This window comes from Hippoglossus stenolepis, chromosome 12 (genome assembly GCF_022539355.2).
Source record: "Hippoglossus stenolepis isolate QCI-W04-F060 chromosome 12, HSTE1.2, whole genome shotgun sequence".
NCBI lineage: Eukaryota > Metazoa > Chordata > Actinopteri > Pleuronectiformes > Pleuronectidae > Hippoglossus > Hippoglossus stenolepis.
The window spans coordinates 23232461-23255823 of record NC_061494.1 but is presented as its reverse complement, the minus strand read 5'-3'; the positions used below and the strand labels follow the sequence as shown (position 1 = coordinate 23255823).

General features: G+C 44.1%; 2 protein-coding genes across 4 annotated transcripts in view; one reads left to right on the top strand and one right to left on the bottom strand.

The window, feature by feature from the left end:
• Positions 1 to 643: 643 nt before the first annotated feature.
• Positions 644 to 5438, bottom strand: mdh1ab (malate dehydrogenase 1Ab, NAD (soluble)). Its single transcript, XM_035172525.2, has 9 exons — positions 5290 to 5438; positions 4719 to 4817; positions 4152 to 4248; positions 2881 to 3056; positions 2655 to 2777; positions 2396 to 2572; positions 2125 to 2238; positions 1689 to 1778; positions 644 to 1425 (listed from the first exon to the last, which is right to left on the bottom strand). Exons 1-9 carry the CDS (start codon positions 5290 to 5292, stop codon positions 1303 to 1305), a joined length of 1002 nt encoding a protein of 333 aa, XP_035028416.1. The 5' UTR covers positions 5293 to 5438; the 3' UTR covers positions 644 to 1302.
• Positions 5439 to 5582: 144 nt separating this feature from the next.
• Positions 5583 to 23363, top strand: part of LOC118118932 (WD repeat containing planar cell polarity effector) — a 70880-nt gene continuing 53099 nt past the window's right edge. Inside the window, exons 1-2 of one of the 3 annotated variants that reach the window (XM_047342356.1) lie at positions 5583 to 6108; positions 19583 to 19614. The gene's annotated coding sequence lies outside the window, so the exon portion shown is untranslated. The remainder of the gene's footprint in view (positions 6109 to 19582; positions 19615 to 23363) is intronic. The other 2 variants (XM_047342355.1, XM_047342354.1) reach the window with 2 other exon arrangements.

Here is a 23363-nt window from a genome sequence, read left to right as displayed (position 1 = left end):
TAATTATTCAGGCATTAATGTGTTAGAAGTCTGGATATTATATAAACCTGCAGGTAATGGTTTTATTTTATTTTATATTTTCTGTTGATCGAATCACGTCAGTGCAAATTATATGTACTTACAGTTTTATTTTAATTATTTCTATGAATGATACATTGTGAATTTAACCAACTGCAGATGTTACGTCATTGTTCCTGATGCTGCTGGTGAGTTAAACAGAGAAATACAGCCCTCTCCTGGTGACATTGTGGTATTGCACGGTGCCACGGTTCCTATGGCAGTGGCAGGAAAATAGTAAAACACATAATCTAAACAGCAAAATCTGATCCTCCAGTAAATATAATTAAAAGTAATTGCCCACCATGAAAGATAAAGCTTTATTTTCCATTAAACCTATGCAAACAACTAAATGCTACTGGTTAAATGACTTTACCAGTGCTGCTATATTATACACCAGTTTGCCAGTAGTGAATTGCTGAGCCCTGTGTCTCACTCAGTGTGGCTGGGTGATGCAGGTATTTTAATATATAAACCTTTTGTTATAAAAGGTCACATTGCTGTCTGACTGCTCAGTTGCTATGCGGAAACCCCAGTGTTTGTATTTGTCACTAAGATGATACACAGGGAACAAAAGGAACACAACTTCATTGTTTAATCTTTTTTTTTATTGTTTAACGTTTTCCATTCCAGTGTTTGAGGACTTAGTGCATCACTGACTATATGTAACAAGAATCCATTCACTTAACCCCAGAGAAAATATATTGGAAACAAGCTGGTAACAAATGGTGGACTATAGTTAGAGTGGAGATACTTGTGTGTCACGATGTACAACAAAAAGGTGTTTCTGGTGTCGACTGAATATGAGACCAATGCAATAATCCATAACCAAATTAAAACTGGATGCATTCTTTTTTTCCACTAAACAGACGGAGTGATTCAGAATGAGTAAGTTTCTGGTGGAAATGGCTTTGCTACCTGACAGGATGAGTCTGGTAATCCTGAAAAAGACAATGATTACTGTTGTCTTCACTGGTCACACCATAACATCTCCAACAGTATTAAAACCCTGTGAGAACAAACACCAGCAACAATAACCAATAACCATCAACCATCTCCACTTGGTTTCTCCATAACTGCTGCTTCCCAACACAAAAGTGTAAATCCCAACTTCACACTCATAAACACAGACACACTCATACAGACACACACTACTGCAGGGGTTGGTGGAGTGCTTCGTCACAGGCGTGCGTCTGGAGTTTTGGGGCCTTCTAAGTGCTGGTCAGGTGGCCCTGCAGGGTCTAGTCATACCCCCAGGAAAGACACCGCCATGTCTCTCTCCTCTATCAGCTCGGCTGCTGTGGCGTCCATCCTCGATCGGGAAAAATCATTGATGGCCAGGCCACCCACAATCGTCCAGTTCTTGTCCTAAAGCAAATACAAAGTGTGACAAACAATCCTCTACACACACACAAACCTTTTAATTAATTTAATTTTTGCACTTTAAATTTACATATTTACACTAATTTAGTCTTTAAGTTGTTCATTGTTGCACATATAGAGAAGAACATAATGAATGTGAGTAACCATAAACTGTGATGACAAACATGTCAAGAAACCACTTATTGATTCCCTGCTGTGGCTACAAATCAACTAGCTGTAATCAAACCACAAGTTTAGACCAGTCTCACCTTGATCTGGATCGGGAATGAATAGATGAGGTCTGCTGGGACTCCATATGAGTTTCCAGAGGAGTACACGCCCATAGAGGTGAACTCGTCCTAAAATAAAGAGGTAGATCTACTGGTTAAACTGGAAGAGCTTAGGCCAAATGTTATCTGTCAGAAACGAAGGCTTGATCAACATGAGAAGTACAAACATCATCTAAAAAACCAACAGCAGATTCACCTGTAACACTCCGTCACAAGATCTAACTGCCTGTGGTGCTCACAGAGAAACTTATAACCATACTGAGGTTATACTATGACAACTAAATTGTGAAGTAATGAAGGGTATAGTACAGTCTATCAATATTTGACATTGCCATAGCCACGTTTTGCCCGATTACAGCAACAGGCAGACGTTCCAATGTTAGAACAACAGTATATAAACGAACATGGCGTTTACCTGGGGGGTGCCTGACCAGATGTCTCTCATGTGGTCACAGATGGCCTTGGCGGCAGACATGGCACTGGACAGCTTCCTGGCCTTGATGACTGCAGCGCCTCTCTGCTGCACTGTCTGCAACACACAGTGAAGAAATTAGCCAATGGGTTAGATTGAGTTGTGCAGCTAGTTTCCATGTTCATTTTAAGCATCAGGAGTTGGACTGTTAAAACTGACTGGAACCACTGAACAGAAACACATCAATGAAAAATAATAGTGATAATCAGCTCACAGCTATGAAATCGCCTTTGAGCCAGGCATCATCCTTGACGGCGTCGAAGCAGGCGAGCTCACCACCGGACATGTTGACCAAGCAGTGGTGCACATCTGGGTACTGGGTGGACGAGTGGTTGCCCCAGATGATCATGTTCTTGACATTGCTGGCAGGAACGCCACAGCGAATCGCCACCTAGAGGACGCAAAGCAAATTCAGAAATGGAAGTAAAAACCCTAAGGCTGACAAAGTGCAACGCAGGGACAGTGAAACGCACCTGAGAGCGAGCCCTGTTGTGGTCCAGACGGGTGAGACAGGAGAAGTTCTCTTTGGGGATGGAGGGAGCAGACTTGGCTGCAATCAGACAGTTGGTGTTGGCGGGGTTTCCTACAACCAGCACCTGAAAACAAACAAGCAAGCTTACACCTAATAATACATCACCCGTAGAAAGTAAACGCATACTCTTGTATGTGTCCTTTGCCAATATTAGCCTGTGTTATTACCTTCACAGTCTTCTTGGCATACTTCTCCAGGGCGGCTCCCTGGCTCTTGAAGATGGCCACGTTGGCTTTGAGTAAGTCTTTCCTCTCCATGCCCTCCCTCCTGGGCATTGAGCCGACCAAGATGGCAGCGTCCAGGTCCTTGAAGGCCACTTCCTCCTTGTCAGTGGGAATAATCTCTTCAGAAGGAGAATTTGAATGAAATTACTGGCGTGTTTACATACAGCATTTCATTCCTCGACATTTTCCCATTTAAAAATTATGCTTTAATATACGTCATCGCTCTGAGGTTCAGATTCAGTTATTTTCATTAGTGTGTTCTTCAACTTTTGAGAACATTTTGGAAGTTTCAGATAAGTGAATAAACGTGTTCATACACTTTTTGAAATCAACCGCACTGAAGTGGTTTTTGTCAAGGCCGGATATTTGAATTGTATCCGATCTGAAATTGTTTGAAAATTATTTTAAATCCATTCTGAGTCATGCATGCATACGATTTTGAATAATGTGTTTGGGAGGTATCCCATGTGCGCCCAGTGTTGCCCTGTATGGCTGGGCCCATCTCAGTGGATGAAGCGTTGTCTTTGCCGCACAGTTGGTTAATACAGGGGCCTCTCACAGCCCCCGTCCAAACAAAGCAAAGGACGGCACCATTCCATAGGAAAAATACCAGGTCACAATGGAGATGACGCAAAATGGCGCCTCACGACTGATGTCATGACAGCAGTTACAGAGATGGGTCCATGTTCACCAAGCTTTCCAGGGAGGGAAGTCAGTCCTATGTCCTAGATGTGCAAGGATGCTCTGCCAGCCCTGGTAATTTAAACTTATTGTAGTTGCAAAAGTTTGTATCCATTGAAAAGACACGAGGGGAGACTGTGTTTGCTGTGTAGCAGTCAGCAATCATTCATTTGACCCTGTGGGTATGAATGTTATTTGTTATTATTTTTGTACTTCTGTGTTTCAGCTGCTTCTTTTAACGACCCTTCAGCATTTAGACGCTACAGGCAGCTGAGAAGTATGAGGAAGTCATTATTCTACACAACACATGCCAACAGGACGGAAAATGCCGAGGGCAGAGAAGTGTGTATCATGGAATGGCAATAGAAACCTGAATCTTTAGATTAACAGCTTCTAAAATAACCAAACTGTGACGTAAAAAACACAGTTTACATTTTTAAGGAACATTTGATGCCAGTACATCAATAAGAATAAGACAATACGTCATGTTATCCCCTTATGTCAATTATCTGTTGCACCCTTAAAATGGTTACCTCTCAGGAGCGGGAGGGCACAGTCCTGCAGCTCCATGACAACGCCATCCAGGACGGGTAACATTGGTGTTATGTCCAAAAGGAGCAAGGTGATTGGCTGGGAGAGGAAGAGAAGGAAGCAGGCAGTGGGAAGAATGGTATGAGATGAATGAAACATGTGGAACCACATTAAAAATCTTGTAGTGACTTGTCAGTGGAGGACTTAGTTGTCTCTGGAACAGAGTGTGAAGGCCAAGGCCATGTGGCTCACTGACTAAAGCACGTGCCAGAGGGATCAAGTGGCTTTAAAGTTGGCCTAAGACTCTGGGCATAAGATCCATTTCATAAACTTCAAGGACGAGTCTGACTCGTCGCAGGACGTAGAGGACGAGCCTGAGCAATCTGAACAATTCCTACGACATCTGTTCAGTGTCACCAGACCCAGATGTGACCTAGAAAACCTGTGACAGGCACACACAGCTGTTCACTGGGGGGGGGGTGTCAGTATCCTACACGTGCTTTGGGACACGACCTAATGGGATGAGGACGCTGAGTGTGTTACATGAGCAAGAGAAAGCTGTTTCTCACCTGATCTTTGCCAAAGACATCTCCCTTGGCAATGCTGAACAACAGGGAATAGGCAATCTGCCCAGCAGCGCCGGTCACCAGGACTCTAATGGAATCAGACTGTGAGACACAGGGAGAGAGAACCACGCTGTTAGCATTATGGTTTCCAGTGGCAGGACAGGTATGAATGTGACAGTTTGATTGTTCAACACAAATGGGCTGGGCGTCTATTCGCGTCAACAGGATTTAGTAGAGCAAGTTTAAAAATAGATTGTCTGCCCCCCCCCCCCATTCAGAACTATTACATAACAGAAACCAGCATAAACTATATAAACTATAACCACCACCAACTTGAACACGTCACCCACCAGCTCTCACTCAACAGCTCAAAGGCGAGTAAAGAATAACTTTGAATGAAAACGACATAAAAACATATTGGGAGTCACACTGGTTGGTTACGTCATGCAGCGAGCCAGACCCACTCGCTAGCTAACTTTGTTAAACTTTTTAAAACTTACTAAACTCTTGTCTTGTTGTAGTAAACAGAAGTTGTGCTCAGTTTGTACAGATTAAACTCGTCAGCTCTACTCACCATGTTCACACGACGACCTGCTCAGCTCAGACTGTCTCCGCCCGCCGCTGCACACCCCTGTCCCCGCCTCTTCTTCTGCTGCTTTACGGCAGCCCGCAGGCAACGCGCTGCAGTAGCGCCACCTTCAGGCCTCTTTCCCCACCCTTCCTTATCTCGGTTTTATTTAAATCCGCGTGTCCCACTTCAGTCAAGGTGCATATATTTAATATCTATAATATATTTAATATATATATCCGTCTCCTCCATTGTACACTGTCTCCACACACTCTGAACACTATCCGTCCTGTTGCCCTTGATTGTGCCCTCTCGTGATTGCGACACTTTGGACCGTGACACGGCAGGACCCAGGGAGTTGTAGTTTATTCTTATACTTTCCGTAGTTCTTCACGGGAAAAAGAACAAACTAGTCGCGAACACGTCACTCGGTTCGTAAAGTTGAAAAGACACGTTGCTATTAGTGAAAGCTTGTCAACGTGATGTAACGGAACAAGGGGGGGGGGGCGGAAGTACAGGGTCGCCGAGGAGCTAGCATGCTAGTTAGCATCGCCTTCAGAGTGGCGCTTGCCGTTGCCTAGCGACCGGTATCCAGGCGCTGCGGAGAGCGAGCTAGCATCGAGAGCTGGGTTCGGTGGTGGAGTTAGCTTAGCTGCTCGTGTGTGATTACACGGAGCTAACCGAGACCCGTGGAGGCAACACACCGTGTCCCGGTAACGTGTGTGTTTGAGTGATGTGACGTGTGAACACAGCAGGGAGCCACTGGTGTAGTTCACACAGCAGTTAGCTTGAAAACAGTGAAGAAGAGCAGCTTCCACTGTCGAGGTGAGTGGATGGACCTGTTGCTTCTCTCCTTCTCCTCCTTCTCCTTCTCCTCCTCCTCCTCCTTCTCCTTCTTCCTTCTCCTCCCTCTCCCTCCTCCTTCTCCTCCTCCTTCTCCTTCTCCTCCTCCTCCTCCTTCTCCTTCTCCTTCTCCTTCTCCTCCTCTTGTGTGTGGCGATGGTGGAAGTTCAGCAAACTAACTTCACAGATGTCTGCCTCGAATTCAGTGTTTCTCTCTCTTTAAAAAGTTCAACAAATTTAAACTACTTTCCCAAATCCCTGCACCTTCCTGTTATAAGGTTCTCAAGTAACTGCACATCTATCCTTATCTATCATCTATCCTGTAATCTATCTATTTATCTATCTACCTATCTATCTATCTTCTATCTCTCTATCTATCTATCTATCTATCTATCTATCTATCTATCTATCTATCTATCTATCTATCTATCTATCTATCTATCTACCTATCTATCTATCTATCTATCTATCTATCTATCTATCTATCTATCTAACTAATTAACTAAAAGTTTAAAGAATGTCTCTTCATTGTTCTTAAACTAATGTAAATTGAATGTTCTGGTTTGTAATATTTTGTAGGGCTGGATGAAATGGCCAGATATATATCAACATAAAAAAGTTAACAAATGCCACATTATTATTTCTTTTAAGTTCAAACACTGACTTTTACTACTAAGTGAAGGTTGTGGTTTTAAGCCCAAACCCAGCAAAAATGTTTTACAAATCTTTATACCTCCTCAATGTGTTTGCACAATGCATAAGCAACGTATCGATTTATAATGAACCTTTGTTATATGACAATAACATTGTGATAATATCTTTTTATTGTCCAGCCTTTATCACGTTGTCCTCTCTCCTGCCATACAAGCCAGCAGCCGGTCAGATTGACCTTTATCCTCCGTGTACCCTCAAGTTCAGCCTGTGTCGTCGATCACGAGACCAAAACACTTGATGATGCTGAGGTGCACAACTGGTCTTACATCCCTAACATCTGCTGGTGGCCGCTAACACCTGCTAACATCTACTGGTCGTTGATCACTGAATTTAAAAGATCCTTAAAAGGGATATTCACCATCTTGTTTAATAAGGATAACCTGGACATGTAAATAATCCACTACATGCGTCACTAAAGCTGTTTGAACACCAGGGTTTAGAGATTTGTATCTGCTCTGTGTCATCTTTGTTTTGAGTTGAGAGGGACCCTGCAGAGGCCCAGAGTCAGGTGAGCGTGGTCATCGATATTTCATGGCCTCGTTACAGGCTCATTACAAGACGTGAACACTAACCTGAGGAGATGGTGTTACACCTGGCTGGTGTCAGACTGTGGTCTCACTGCACACTAAACTGGCTGGCAGGGTTTGTTTAGGGGACTAATATTCATGGGTGTGTGAAACTTGGTGCAGATCCAAATACAAATCTGGATCTAGTGAATTTAAATGTTGTTTAGTTTAGTTTAAAACAACAATCTCTGCCCCCAGTCTCCATGTGAAAGGTGATATTTTCACATCATAACAATATTGTCGTATTTGTCAAGCATCCTGTTGTTCTATCTTTTAATCTAACAGTAAAAAAAACGCATCTGAGCCTCTGGTTCTTCATCCAAAAGCCCAGAACTGGCTTTTCTTCCTGTGTCTGCGTCTGCCAGTGACACCGACTCTTCCGTTCTCACAAGGCCGAGCGTGTGATCGCTGGATTCAGAGCTGTTTGAAGTAGCTGCCACAGCCTGGCACTGTTCTCCTCTCAGCTCCGGTTACATTTCTACCCTTTCTGTGTGGCATGTGCTTGTGACTGTCATGGGTGTCGGTGCGGGACAAACAGGTGCTCACAGCTGCCGGTGGGCTGGCACGGTGCTGTGTGGCCACACTGCAGGTGGGTTACATCGATCTGAAGTAGAGCCCGACCGATTTATCGCCCGGCTCATGGAAACCGGCTGATATGAGCCTTTCACATACATGTCTGATCAGAGTTTATGTTGTTTGCTTATATGAATACTTTTATTTTACATAGCTGTCTTTCTGTGACCTGCAGTTATTGAGCCACGACAACTAAAGACCTGCTGCTGGACTCTGTCCGCTTAACCCTGAAGCCACCGCTGCTGCACAAAGACATTTTAAGTTCAAATTCAAGATTAAGGAAAAGTTTGAGATCCGAATCCTGGAATTAAATTGCAAATAAAATGTGGGGATTCCTTCGTGAAAGGTCGATCGAGGAGTAGAAGTTTTCTGTCACAGAATGTAGAAATGGTGCGTCCTGTTAGAGAAGAATAAAAAGATCTCAACGTGCGGAGAGATTAAAAGAACAGCTGCCTCGAGGTTAATATTTTTAATGCCGTGTGATTAGATTTGAGTCTGTTCCACTTCATTCTGATGCACAGGACCAGTGAGGTGGCCACAAGGTTCCTTATTACTCTGGAACAGGTGAAAGTTTAACTGCTACTCACAGTTTTCAGGGAATTTACCAAACTCTTTGTAGATTTGCCAGTTTTCCTTTGGCCTCAAAGCCAAGACTGAGAATAATGAACAATTATTAATGTTAATACATGATAGATAATGTTGGGTTACTATGTCTATTTTCATGTGTTATTCGGTGCATTCTTTAGTATCAGGTGCAGGTGTGTACAGAAATCAACCCCTTTATTTTGACTGGTGACAGTTATGATTTTGCATACGCACTCGTTTTGAATGAGTCTGTTGTTGCTGTAACTGTATTTGACAAGTTGGACTCCAGTGTTTATTTTCTTGTGTGGCCGTCTCCATGCTGAGGTTGACATGAGGGGATTAGACGTACTTTGTCTTTGCTTAAAGGAAATCAGAATGAAACCAAAAACATCAGCGGTACACACACGATAATATCTGGTGCCAGTTTGCCACGCCGGCCTGATCCTCTGTGTGTGTGTGTGTGTGTGTGTGTGTGTGTGTGTGCGTGTGTGTGTCTGCTGTGAAAACAATTGGCATGGTGGGTGTTTTGTCCCACACACAGGCAAGGAGAGTGGTAAAGTTCACACATGCACAAATCCCCAAGCTACACAAACACTCACACACACACTCACACACACAGACACACGCTCCATGCATTCATGTGCGTGGAGTGTGAACATGCTCGGATTCTACACCATATACACTGTGACAGCCCCAGTAAGTTTGATTTTGATTTGTTTTTTGAGGCGGTGAAACATCATGATTGACAGCTGAGACTGACTCATGGGTTGTGGGATCTCGATACTACGATACTAACACAAGATGGCGGCGCTCGTATTTGGGATATTTTGGCTTCATTTTTGTACAATGGGGGAAAATCGAGACGCATCGTCCACCTTCTTACACAGTTTATATGTTCTACACATACACATAGTGTACATGTGCACACATACAGTTTACACTGGTAAGTGCATGACGGCGTGAACGGCACCATATCTCTGTCTCCTCTGCTGATCCCTCTCTCCGTCTTTTGTCCACTCCATCTCCTTCTCCTCTTTGTTCCCTCGTCTTCTCGCCTCCCTCATCTCCACCCTCTCTGTCCCCTCTCGCTGCTCCTCCACTTGTCCTCGCACCTGAGTGACCCTGTCACGTTGGCAGCTGGGAGGCAGATAGCCGAGCACACACACACACACACACACACACACACACACACACACACACCCTGCCCTCAGTATCGCCCTCTTATCTCCCCAGTTAGACCAAATAACCCTCACAATGTACGGGCAGTCACTGAGATTGCAGGTTGCATCCACACGAGACCAAACACAAACCACCAACAAACACAGCTTATAATTACAACACCGTCACAACAACCTCTCGCCACGTTCACCATCTTTCTCCCTGTGCCATCGCCGTGCTTATGTCTGCGTCTGAGCTGTGACATGTTCCCACCTTAGATTAGCTGATGAAGCTTGCGATTAGACGGAGCAGATGGTTTTTTTTAATCTACACTGTAATTCATACAGTAGCAGGGTTGTTTAAAATGAACCAACCAGGCCCATCCTGTCTGTTCTTACTTGCAGTAACAGAAGTAGTACACTAGGTGTCAGTGTATGCCTTCGGTGACTCTTGGATGTGTCTCTAAATGGCACGTAGAAAGTGGTGTTGATGGATTTGTGGTGAAGACTCTTCTAAACCACTTGTTGCTGCAGTGACAGTCTCGCCCTCAGGAAATGGACGTATCACAGGAAAGTTACGAGCTCAGACTGTCTCTCTGAAATCTGCTCACTAGGCAAGAGAGTTTTTTTGATAGTTGCACGATACAAACAGCACTTGACTCTGCTCAGAAGTGTTTATGCAAAGCTGAACTCATTAAATTCTGAAGCACATTTTCCTCAGATTTGGGGATCTGGGTCAGTTACAGTCTCCGTAGTAATTGTTCATGTCCCAAAGATATTTGTAGAGATCATATAAGCATCTAATGAAAACTGAATCTATATTTGAAGATTTCACATAGCCACCTAAGTGAACCTATATGTGGTGTAAACTACATATAAACTACATTTTTAAATTAATTAAACATGTAACAATGCAGCGTGTTTGGACTTTTGAAAACAATAGGGAAAGAAATCATATAGTAAACTATTCTGTGTTTCTTTCATAGGGATTTCTGTTTCTTTGATTCATATAAATGAAAACCAACCAGAAGAATTGTTACTTCTGAATGTTGTGGTCATCTATCTTTAAGCTCTTTGTAATTTTATAAATGCAGTTTATATTGCTCAAGTTCTATGGAAATTGCAGTTGCCTAGAAAGGACACGTGAACCTAATTTAAAAATTATTTGGTTTAATGCTTTATTCATTACATTTTAATTCCTGTACGGCCAAGGTTCCATTAAATCACTCAGCATGACACAGGCTGAGTGATTTAATAATACTCTCTGTGTACTGAAGATAGTTTAGTCTCATTTTTGTTTAACTCTGAGCAAAGCACATCTTCCAACTAACCCCTCCTGAGCTCAGATATCATGAATTGCTTCCTTCCAGAAAGAGCCTAAAGGTCCATTTGAGGCCATTGTGTGGTTCTGGCACTTTTTCCGACGAGGCCTCGAGGCGTGTGGATGTTTCCAAACTGCCTCCATGTACCTATGACCACTCTGAGTTCCTTTCCCACTGATTGAAATCTGAGCAGGACTTTGTTTCTGGCCAAGTGTCGGCTTGCTCTGAGTGGGGAAATACAAAGACGACGACCGAGCCCTCAATCAGAAAGAACACAGGCCCCCTACAAATAGACTGAGTGACTTCTTGGCACCGATGCAGAACTATTAAATTAAATCTCATAATGTACACACAGCAAGTCACACTCTGAGGTGTTTCTCTCTCTGCCTCAGCCACACTCCCACTCGCGTCGGCTTTCTCCCTGAGGTGTTTGCATAGGGAAATGGTCCATGAAATGGGTTTGATGGAATCAAACTCATTATTAAGAAGAATACATATTTCACAGCAGCTGACGGACTGATTGATCGGCCTGCGTCTTTGCTTTGTGCGTCACTGCCTGGGAAGATCTCAATCACAAGCCGTAATATGAAGGATCGTGGCTCGGCTTGTTTCAGAGAGTTGTTCTTCACCTGTCGTGTGATGACTCTGAATGTTTCCTGGTTTGGATATCTGTGTGTTTCAGCCTCCACGGTACCTGTGGCCACGAGGGGGCACCAAACCGCCACATGTTAGCATTCTGCCTCAATGCTAACGGAAAGCTCCCCCTCCCCTCTCTGCTGTTGACAGCAACCAACACAGTTTTTTAAAAACTCACTGAAGGATAACCAAAAATGTGGCAGCAACAGTTTAATGGATCCGCAGCCAGCTGATGTGGCAGCAAACTCTCAGGCGGATGGAAGGTGGATTTTTGTTGTTTTTGTCCTAATTTTTTAAATGAATGCAACTGTTGTTTTAGCAGCAAAACTCTGGCTGACAAACTCCCCCCTGACACGACCCACCTAGTCCACTCGCACCACCTTTCATTAACCTCAAAACCCAAATCCATCCAACTGGACCAGTGACGGCAACTCGCAGCCGATGCTGGCGGTCACACCCCTCTGCACAGCCATAATGGGGCCGTGGCACAATTGGGGGCCAAGTAACCAACAACATTCCCGGTCCTTCCAAGAGGCCGGTTGCCTGCAGGTTACCAGCGACGCCGCTTGTCCCTGTTTGTCTGCACTCACTGAAAAAGGAAAGAATGTTTTCCCCCCACAACATGGCTGTGTGGGGATTAAGGCCCATTCTGAGTGGCCCCGGGTCGTGCAGCAGATGTTAGCTAGGATAGTGCTCGTTGCCGTGCCGACAATGAGCCGGCGGGATCGGCCCGCCCAGACGACGTTAAGCCTATGTGCATGTATGGGAGCGGGTTGGGTTGGGGGTCTGGTTGAAGGGCCTGTCACACATTAAAGAGAACAGTGGTGGGAAATTTGTCACAGTGGTCCCACACTAATTCATCTGCACTGTCTGTGATCGTCATCACACACACAGAAAGTTGAAGAGTTTCACGTGGTCAGAATCATGATGGTTTGACTGGTCCACGGGCTTGTGGGTCAAATTGAGACTTGTGACATCAGAGCCGGACGTCCAGCCCCCTCAGGATCGAGTGTTACCAAAAATATAACTTCTTTCACCCCCTTGTTGATTAACTGGTTCAGACACGTCAACTACACGTGTGCACTGTAAACTCTCTGCATCACCGTCACCTTCTGTTCGAGCTTCACAGCAGCAACACATGGAAAGCTTTTAAACCATCAGTTGCACATCATCTGTCAAAATCACTTCCCCCGTGTGAGCGTTGGCTTTCAAACTCCCCGATGATATTTTAATGGGATGTGTTGTTTTAACTGCTAAGCTCTCAAGTACTTGTCACACAGAGCCGCTAATGAAGACGCCTGTACCAAGAGATGCACAGATCAGCTATTGACAGTTCTGATACATCAATAAGGAGCTTTATATGTTATATTATTATTGTAGAATCACCATTATCATCGTTTGTCTTTGTATTATGTGAAGGAAGAGAACTGCCTAAAATGGCTTTATAACAGAAGTGCGTAAATGAACAGGTGACGCTACGAGTGAAAGGCAAATCATGGGATATTGTCAATATGTCAAAAAGTCTATTGAGAAAGTTTTGTCTTGATTTAACTTTTTCGTCCGTGTGGAAAACGTTGCTATGCAGAGTGATATCGTCAGTTTCACGAAAAACAATAGTTAGAAATTTGAGCTGGATGGTTGATGAAACTAAATATTCCTTCAAGCCCTGATACGATTGGTATTTGATTGACATTTTGTTAATGCGAACAACAATGAGTGAGGAAGTGTAAATACAAGAAAAGGGCCTCGGACAAAATCTTGCAAAGGGTCAATACTCGGTTGTGATTTCAGGTCGATGCTTTTCTTTTCCCCCTCATCTCCTACTGTAAACTGTAACCGTTTCCAATTCAAACAGAGTTCACTCTGTTTGAATTGGAGAGGCTCGTTTGATGTGAAAGACGAGCCGGCTGTCTTTACGTCAGACTCATACAACCGCAGGGTGAATGTGTTTAACATGGGGCCCGGTTCAGGCACCTGTGGCACTCGTAAGCTTCAGCGCTCAATGGAAAGAGGATACAGGGTCTGACAAGACACGACTTGACCCAGCGGGGCAGGCAGAGCCCCCCCCGCTATTGTTCGGGAATAAACAGTAGAAATCAGCATTGTAGAATTTCCCCTTTATGTGTGTATGTGTGTATGTGTGTGTGTGAAAGAGGGAGAAAGAGAGAGAAACAGGAAGTTTCATTTATTTTTTTACAATGAAGGGAACAAGGAACTTGTTGTGGACAAACGGAGTAGAGCACCGACATGAATTTTGTGTGTGTGTGTGTGTGTGTGTGTGTGTGTGCATGTGTGTGTGTGTGTGTGTGTGTGTGTGTGTGTGTGTGTGTGTGTGTGTGTGTGTGTGTCATGGGGCACAGGCCTTGCCATTCGGTTCCACATTGACTGTGCTCTCTAAGGATGAGTGTTGGGCAGGACGGGGCAGTTGTCACGCACGGCTGGATGTTTGGGCTCTCTGACAGATGGAGAACAGCCATGTGTGTGCACGTGTACTGCACATGCACACGTTTGTCTTATTTCATGCTTCCATTCTGCTGATTTCAAACCTCAGCAGCAGCTTAACTTGACCCCTTTACTGCCAACGACAAATTACTGGACTCCGCGCTGACAGGAAGAACTTTTCCCAAATGCTCAAAATGTGTCAGGAAACTGTAGACGTACAAAGGTCAAACTTTATCTGGGTTTTATTGTTTAATATGCCAACTTGCTTTGTACCATGTTACTATTTTAAAGATAACTGTTGTGGCATTTGGTTCAGCAGGTGACGGTGGATGCAGGAACAAAGGGGAATGAAACGAAAGGTCTCCAGTTTAGTCCTTAAAACAGCCAATATGTTCACGTGAATCTGGCATTTATTGTTGCTGTATGTGGAAATCTTACAAATCTACTACATTAAATATACGTCGGCAAATAAAATGTCATCGGTGGAGCTAACAGTGTTGAAAAACTACACAAAATCTATTTAACCCAACATGGTTTTTCCCCTTTTCACTGGAACTATAGAAATAGTCTCTATGAAAGCTGTTGACCGTTAAATAACCAGTTTTCAAATGAAATCCATTACTTGTACCTCAACAGCATCAAGAAGAACTTTCAGAAAGGAGTTTATTTCAACTTCTGGACTGCGGTGGGGGTGGGGGGAGGGTGACATGACACTGGCATCTATCTCTGAGGTCGCAGCACCGAGAACAAACCTCTGGTCCGAGTGCCATCGACGTCCGAGCACTCGGTGCCACGTCAACCTGTCAGAGAGAGAGAGAGAGAGAGAGAGAGAGGCCGAGGGAGGCGCTGCCCGTCGAGAGGTGTCCAAAGTGTCATGGCCTCGTCGTCTGGGAGGTGACGGACAGCGTGTGTGTGAGTGTGTGACGGGGGAATAAGACCACTGAGAAGTCTAGGGGACATCATCCTAACCTTTCGTTTTGTCCAGGGTCAATCTCGCTCTGTGGCTCTGAGAACAACTTTAAAGGACCGCATCCTCCTGAGCCCTTGACAGGTGTGTGTGTGTGTGGTTGTATTTGTGTGCACATGTGGTTGTGTACACCCGTTGTGGAAACTGAGCTTTATGTGTCCAGGTGCTTTTGTACTCAGTCACAAATGCAGCTACAGGATCCTGTTGTGTTACTCGTGATCCAACGTAAGTCTGCATGAAATCTACAAATAGACGGGCGGCTGAATGTCCATGCTCATGCGCATGGTTCAGGAACAATATATCCAACATGTGTGGAGCGCCCGACCGATGTGGACCCTTATTTTGGTTTGAAAAGAACCGTGGATACATTTGACCGGACTGAGGACACAACTTCCAGCAGAGACAGAACGTGGAAAGACCCTTAACACATTGTTGTTTTTATTATATTGCTGCCCTTGTTCTTAAATAACAGATTTTGACCACTAATATATAAAATTCCCCGTTTGACATATTTGGCATCCAAAATTGACTTGTGTAATTCTACTTACAAAGTTTTTGGTTCTGTCGTAGGTAAGAAACTAAACTTTTCATTCCAGTCTGTCTGAATGGACATATTCCACCACTGGTGTTTGTGTGAGTCCATTGGTGTGTGTTTTACGTGTGTTTGTGGTCACGAGGTGAGGGACAAACAACAGGGAACTAAACAGCTTTAAAAGAAGAAAATCCAACAACACAAACAAACCCCGGTCAGTGTGACACGTGTCACCTTCGCTGCGACAGGGGACGGACACCGGAGACTCGCCGAGTCCTGAGCAGCTCTTTGAAGTCGGCCTGCGGTTGTGCTGCTGGTGTGGAGGTATTGCCTTTCCTGCCCTTGGGCGTTGCCTTGGGGCAGATGCACGAGCCTTTTAGTGAAACACTTGCCAGGATTAGACCTATTAGCTGAATGGGAGTGAAACACAACCACTGCTGGTTCAGTGGAATCCTGGCTGAATTTGGAAATGCAGTTTCACTTTGTCGAACTGGATTGTTGTAACGTTTGTCTTCTTCAATTTGTCTTCTTTTCAACAAATCTCCTGCCGAGTCGAGACCTGGTTCTCCAGCAAACGTCTCTCTCTCCCTGCCCCGTCTTTCTCAGTCATTACTGGGGCTGTGTTTGTGTTTCTGCTCCAGGCGTTGGGTAAATACCTCTGCTGGAGTAGGGTTTTCCCCCCTCTTCCCTCCATTACCTCCGCTAATGACGTTTACACATCTGCTTAGAAAAGCCCCTACTCATCTCTCTGTCTCCCTGTGTCCGTCTTTCTCTCCTTCCCTCTGTCCACACACACACACACACACACACACACACACTGCCTGCTGAATTAACAAATTAATATCCTAATTTCAGAAAACTAGTTCAATTAATGATGCATATTGTCCCTTTGTAGACCAACATACAACAAAACCTTATTTACAAAAAAGAAAGAAATTGTCAACCCTGAAATGATAAGTTGATGATTTTATTAGTTGATTGAACGGAAATCTGCTTGAAAATAACTAAATTGATTGAGGAATTATCAATTATTATTGTCTATTTCAAAAACTCTGATGTTAAAATTGGATGCTTTTTGGTCATAAATGATGGGAACTGAATATCTTTGTGTTTTGTTCTGTGAGTTGGATGAAGATGTGTGAAGATGGCACCTTGGGCTCGAGGAAGTTAAAGCAAAACAATCGATGATTACATTTATTTTATAAAAACTTGCAGCCCTGCATCATTGTCTGTCTTTGAAAAGTAGATCCATACAAAGTAATGTTTGGAATAAATACTTCAGTGTTTCCTCCTCACTTGTGTTTTTAGTTTCATTTTTGGGCAAAACCATCTTTCTTTCCTCTGGACACCTGAACTTTTCAACCGCCTCACCTCTACACGCCCTTTACACATGAACTGGTACTTCAAGTGCACACACACACACACACACACACACACACACACACACACACACACACACACACACTCACATCATTCGACTATGAGGCTTCCCCAGCGGTCATGTCACTGCAGCTTCATTTTCCTGCTGATTGACATGTCCTGTAAAACACACACACACACACACACACACACACACACACACACACACACACACACATATGCACACGCATGCAAAATGACTGTACCTGTCACCTCTCTTGAATAGTATTACCTTTAGCTCATTTTGTTCTGCCCGTCCATCACCTCTATTCTTCCTCTACTGACAGCTGAATGGGCTCCCGTGGGACTCTGTTAAGTGTGTGTGTGTGTGTGTGTGTGTGTGTGTGTGTGTGTGTGTGAGTGAGAGTGAGAGGGGCTTTCGGCCTGCTGCCTGGCGCCACTTTGCCCACCCTCCATTCATCTCCTTCAAACCTTCTGTCTTATAATGGGACAGATGAGAAGATACACTGTACTTGTGTGTGTGTGTGTGTGTGTGTGTGTGTGTGTGTGTGTGTGTGTGTGTGTGTGTGTGTGTGTGTGTGTGTGTGTGTGTGTGTGTGTGTGTGTGTGTGTGTGTGTGTGAGAACTCTGCTGCCAGACGTCACAACACAATCTGAACATTGACATTGACAAATCAGGCATTCCTCTGGTTATGATGTTTGCTTGAGTTGCTAATTCAACATTCCCATAATATTTCTATTATTTACATGTCACAGATTATCGTCTGATTATGACTCACGTCAACATTACATCCGCTATGTCCTAAAGTGTGGGTTCTGTGGTTATCGTACAATTCACCATCATTTATAAGACGGATAAAGTTCGATAGTGGACGTGACCAAATCCTTAATGTGTTGCAGAATGATTTACATTATTAAATTATTGTCTCATGAATGAAACTCACCTGTTAAACTGGCCGATATGTAGATGTGACAGGATCTTTTCCTGAGTGTGCTCAGGTCTCGTCTCCACCACACAGACACACACACTTCTTATCTGTTCTCTCAGCGTCCACCGGCCTCCCACGATGCTTTTCCCCCGTTACATTAGATGCCTTTCAGAGCTTTAATTCTTTTGTTTTATCCAGTTTTTCTCCTCTCATTATCTCCCCCCCCCCGTTCGGTCAGAGACATATCTTGTGTTTTCAGAATTTGTCCACCTTTCTTTGCTGTGATATGACACTAGAAGCTAGAGGACTTCTCCCTCAAGGATATACTGAAGATAAGGGCTGGTGTGAGGCTGACTGCGTGGTTTCATATGTATGTAAATGTGTGCGCGTGTATATTTCCTCAGGTATCACAAGGTTAGAAGATAGGAGAGCATGCATCGGACTCCATATGCCTTCCCATGCATACGTATGTGCTAGTGGTGCCGTTTGAGTTCACCTACCAGACATGGGAGAGATAGGAGTGTATGTGGCATAGGACTGACTCGAATGCCTGAGTGTGTTTACTGGATACACGAGTGTTCGTGTAGTCTGTGACTGAGCTTCGAAGCGCCTCAGATTGGAAAATGTGCGCTCATACACTCACAATTATATACTGTTACCTTACCTATCTCTCTCAGGGGATGTACTTTCCACTCGCTCTTTGTATGTTCTTCATGTTTGCCAAGTTTCTCTCCGAGAGCCAAAAACAAGACCAGGCGGTGGCTGAGAGAGCGTCTGCGGGAGATAAAGGGTGCGTGGGGGGAAGAAGTCAGAAAATTTGAAACGCTCTCGTCCTAGAGAGATGAGACAATAAAGAGAGGAGTAAAAAAAAAAGTGCAAGAGAGAAAGAGGGGAGAATCAGACACACCGCAATGCTGTCCTTTGAGAGAGACGAGACAAAGAGAGGAGTGAGAAATTGGCGGAAAGGGAGAGAAAGCTGGCAGACAGGGTCAGAAAGCTTAATGCATTTCTAATAGCAGGTACCTTCGAAAAAACACGGGAGACAAGAAAGAGGAAAAAAGGAAAGTTTAAAAGGAACAGGACAAGTCGGCAGAGGGATGATAAGTGAAGGTACAAGGGGCAAGAAAAGGTAAAGGGAAGGAAAAACTCATGCAGAGCTGTGTGTGTGTGTGTCTGTCGGTGTGGGTGTGTCGGTGTGTGTGTCTGTGTGTGTGTGTGTCTGTGTGTGTGTGTCGGTGCGGGGGGAACGGTGCAAGGCTGTGATGGCCTTGTGTCAGTCACCTTATGGCAGCTCTTTAACCCTGTAATTTACCACATCACTCTTCTCACAGTGATGGGACCACTGCACCGGCTGACAACACTGCCTCTGGCGTGTGTGTGTGTGTGTGTGTGTGTGTGTGTGTGTGTGTGTGTGTGTGGTGTGGTGTGTGGTGGTGTGTTGTGTGTTGTGTGTGTGTGAGAGAGGGAGAGATGGGAAGATGGGATGAGAGAGAGTGTGTGTGCATACCTGTGAAAAAGGATTCTTGAAATGTCAAACAAAATGTCTCTAAGCCTGCCTCCATTTCAGACATGTCTCTCTCTCTCTCTCTCTCTCTCCACATCTGAACCATGACCCTCATCGACCTCGGGGATGATCACTGAAATTTGACCACAGTTGTTTTCGGTTGCAGCGTAAACAACACACCTGTAAGTATATATCAGTTCAAATGAAATCTTATCAAGATATCATGTTTTTTTTATTAGATTGTAGTCACATGCCACAACTTGAGGTGTTTGAAGACATAAAGAGAATGTGTGCTTATAGGATGCATATATGTGAGATGCTGCATTGTTCATCTACCTCTTCCAGAAATCAAATCATAAGCCTGTCTCTGCATTGTGAGAGGCTGTTTGTCCCTCCAGCCACACCATACGTTTTCCTCTCACCTTGGCCAAGGAGAGTTTTCAGTGGGCAAAATCAATGAGAGATTTCAGATGTCTTAAATCCACCAACTCTATTTCTATTTCTCTTCATTCCACCCCCTCATATCTCCCACAATAACCTGTGCAACGATCCTCATAGTGCAACAGAATAAACTCTGTTTGAGAGGTCACGATGTTGCTCTGTTTTAAAAATGCTTTCCTGAAAATATTAATGTTCAATACATCAGCGTGTAACATCAATGAACAGTGGGTTTAATGATTCAGCTAATTAATCAATTATGATTCCAATTAAATTCTTTTGATATAGATTTTTCCTAGTATTTATTTCTGTTGGTTTTAGGAGGTAAACGTGTTTTTGTCGCACATCCAGATCTCAGAGACTTTTGTGGATGTATTTACATTTGGAGACAATTGCATTTCAGATTTTAAAACACTGCCCTTACTTTAATTTTGACAACTTCTTTTCAACATTCTGAAGATTTAAAATAACAAATATGGGCACAGCTTCATCCTCGGTGTGGTGCTGTTTATTTACCACGAGGTTTGATAGTAGAAAGGTCAGGAGATGTCATTCCTCCATCAGGGACAGGATACAGAGGCAACAGTTATTTCAAGCATTGCTTGTGCTGTATACTCACCTGTACACCCACCGCAGTCGTCTCAATGTATACACATGGCACCTATAGAACAAAAGCTCAATGTTGGATTCTGAGAGCTTAAATACGTGTCTTCATGTTTGACTTCTGTTGAGAGCAAGAAGGAGTGAGAGAGTTCTCAGAAAGGCGTCCGTTGAGAACCAGTAAATATTTACTTTAAGTTCTATCACCATCGTTCTGTCGAGCACACAGACACACGCACACATGTCCAATCACACTCGGATGAAGGCACTTTCTGTTGCTCTTGTTCCTCCTTTCACACACACACACACGCACACACTCGCACACACACACACACACACACACTCACACACACACACACACACACACACACACACACACACACTCTCTCTCTCTCACTGTAGCCACCCAGAGGGGACAGTGAAAGAGGAGCAGAGGAAGAGATGCAGGGACCAGACAAGGTCGTAGTTCCTGTGGACTGTCTTTGAAAGAGGAGTCGAATGTCCCCCCTCGTTTGATGTTAAAGCAGCTACTTTACTTGTGTAAAGACGACAATAACCTAGACCACCACTGCCCCCCCCCTCTGTACACTCTGTCTGCACACCCCCACAAAGCTCTGCAGGGGGACAGGTAACCCACAGCAACCAGCAAATCAGAAAGAGTGTGGCAGCTGTCCAGGACCTGTACAGCATGCTGTGTGTGTGTGTGTGTGTGTGTGTGTGTGTGTGTGTGTGTGTGTGTGTGTGTGTGTGTGTGTGTGTGTGTGTGTGTGTGTGTGTGTGTGTGTGGGTGGTGTGTGTGAATGCGTGTGCGTGTGTGTGAATGCGTGTGTGTGCGTGTGTGTGAATGCGTGTGCGTGTGCGTGTGTGTGAATGAGTATTACGCTTCATACAAAGTGAAATATAACAACACCAGTTAAATGGTCTGTATTTATTTAGCACTTTTCTTGATGACCACTCAAAACGCTTCACAGTACAGTTTTGCCATCCACCCATTCCCACATTCATACAGTGCATCTACGTGCAGCACTTTATCACACATCAATATCTATATGTATCTTGCTCAAGGACACTTGGGACGGGGGAGACGGGGATCAAACCACCGGTTAGTGCCGCGAGCTCTACCTCCTGTGGAACGAGTCTGTTCCAGCTTCATCTGTCTCTTCATGTCGTCATGTGATCCCAGGCTGACTCCATCAAGTTGATGTCAGGACTCTGTGGGAAACAGATCACCTGTTTGCAGGAATCTTACGTATATACTTAAACAAATACTTAATATATATATTATTATATATCCTCCATTGTAAGCTAAATTCTTTTCAGTTTTGTTTCTGGCGCTCCAGTCAGTGAGGCGTGATCCCTGATGAACTGCTGCTCAGTTCCCAGTTCCCTTTGAACTGTGTGCTACAGTTTGGAATCCCACTCAGCATGGCTGAATGCCCTGTGGAGTTCAGGGATCTACTGTGTGATGGGAACTTAGCCAGAACAGGATCAAAGTCACTAAAAAGCCTCTTCAGATGTGGATCTTATTCAAGGCACAGTTACAGAACGCACCTCATCAGGCACAGAAGACCGAACTCACCTGCAGGTTCTGTGCACATCGAGAACATCCTCCCTGTCTTGCTCTGTATTGGCTGCACAAATACATTCACTCATCATGGACCCACACACCAACACGCTTTCACCCATTTGCCGTCAGATTTTCCGTGTCTCTGTCAGAGCCCTTGTTTCTTCTCGTCTGCCATGACCCCTGCAGCTGCACAGAACAAGCTCTCAACTTTAAGGTTAGCCACACCAGCAATAACAAATGAAAGCTTGCTGAAATGAGGTTTTCCAACCAAAAGGGCTGACTTCCCGAGAAGGGGATGAAAGAATCCTCTTATGTCACTAAACCCGTTTCGCCGATGCTACCGTGCCATGCTAGCCCCGGCGTTTCCATGGCACCCACTGTTATCTGTGTGTATTTTTGTTGGGACTTTTAGTTTTGGGGGTTTAGTGACAAAATTAGATATTTTTTTCCATCCCACACCACAAGGAGCAAGAGGGGAAAGATAAGAGCGAGTCCCCTCTCAGCGTTAACGAGAGAAAATAAGAGCGGGAGTGGACGGAGGGACGGAGGGAGGCAGCTGCAAAGATACAGGAATGAACGGCCAGCACAGCAATACTGCTCCAGCTCCGCTGTACAGAGATACTGCTCTGGACAGTGAGGAACATCCACTGCTCTCTCACACCACTTAATACTGATATGTCTCCATCACACGTAGGAGAAAATAACAATATTCTTCTACGTTGGAATATCCAAAGGTTTTTTCAGTTTGCAGTCTGTGTACCGCACGACAATTATGCTTCAGACTATGAAGGTTAAAACTATAAAACACAGATGTGTTGTCAGGTGAGTTTGGGTGATGTGGGAAACCTAAGCTCCAGTTTGTTTATTTCCTGTTCTTACAAAATAAAGACAACAGGACTTTCACCATCGGTTTCATCGAATAACGAAATTAATAATCTGTTATTGTTGTTTGCTTGATTTCTAAATAAATTTAATAGTTTTTATTTATTTAAGATAGGGTTCTGAAAGAAAGAAATATGACTTTTACATGTAATATGAATTGGTAATATTGAGATTGACATGGTCCCAGATTATCAAATTCAGGCAGAATTTTCTTATTTGGCACAAAGAACATTAAAAGCTGTGCCATGTCTCCATATGCTTTGTTCTGGTGTGGTTAGAAAACATGTTAAGGATTAAAGGAAGATATAATATGATGATGTAATGTGTAAAACAGATCAGAATAAATCACACATTTCAAAATTGCAGATTCTCTCCCAAAAAACTAACTTTCAAACCTTTCTAAAAACATTGAATTTGTAGTGAACTCACATTGACCTGTCTTTT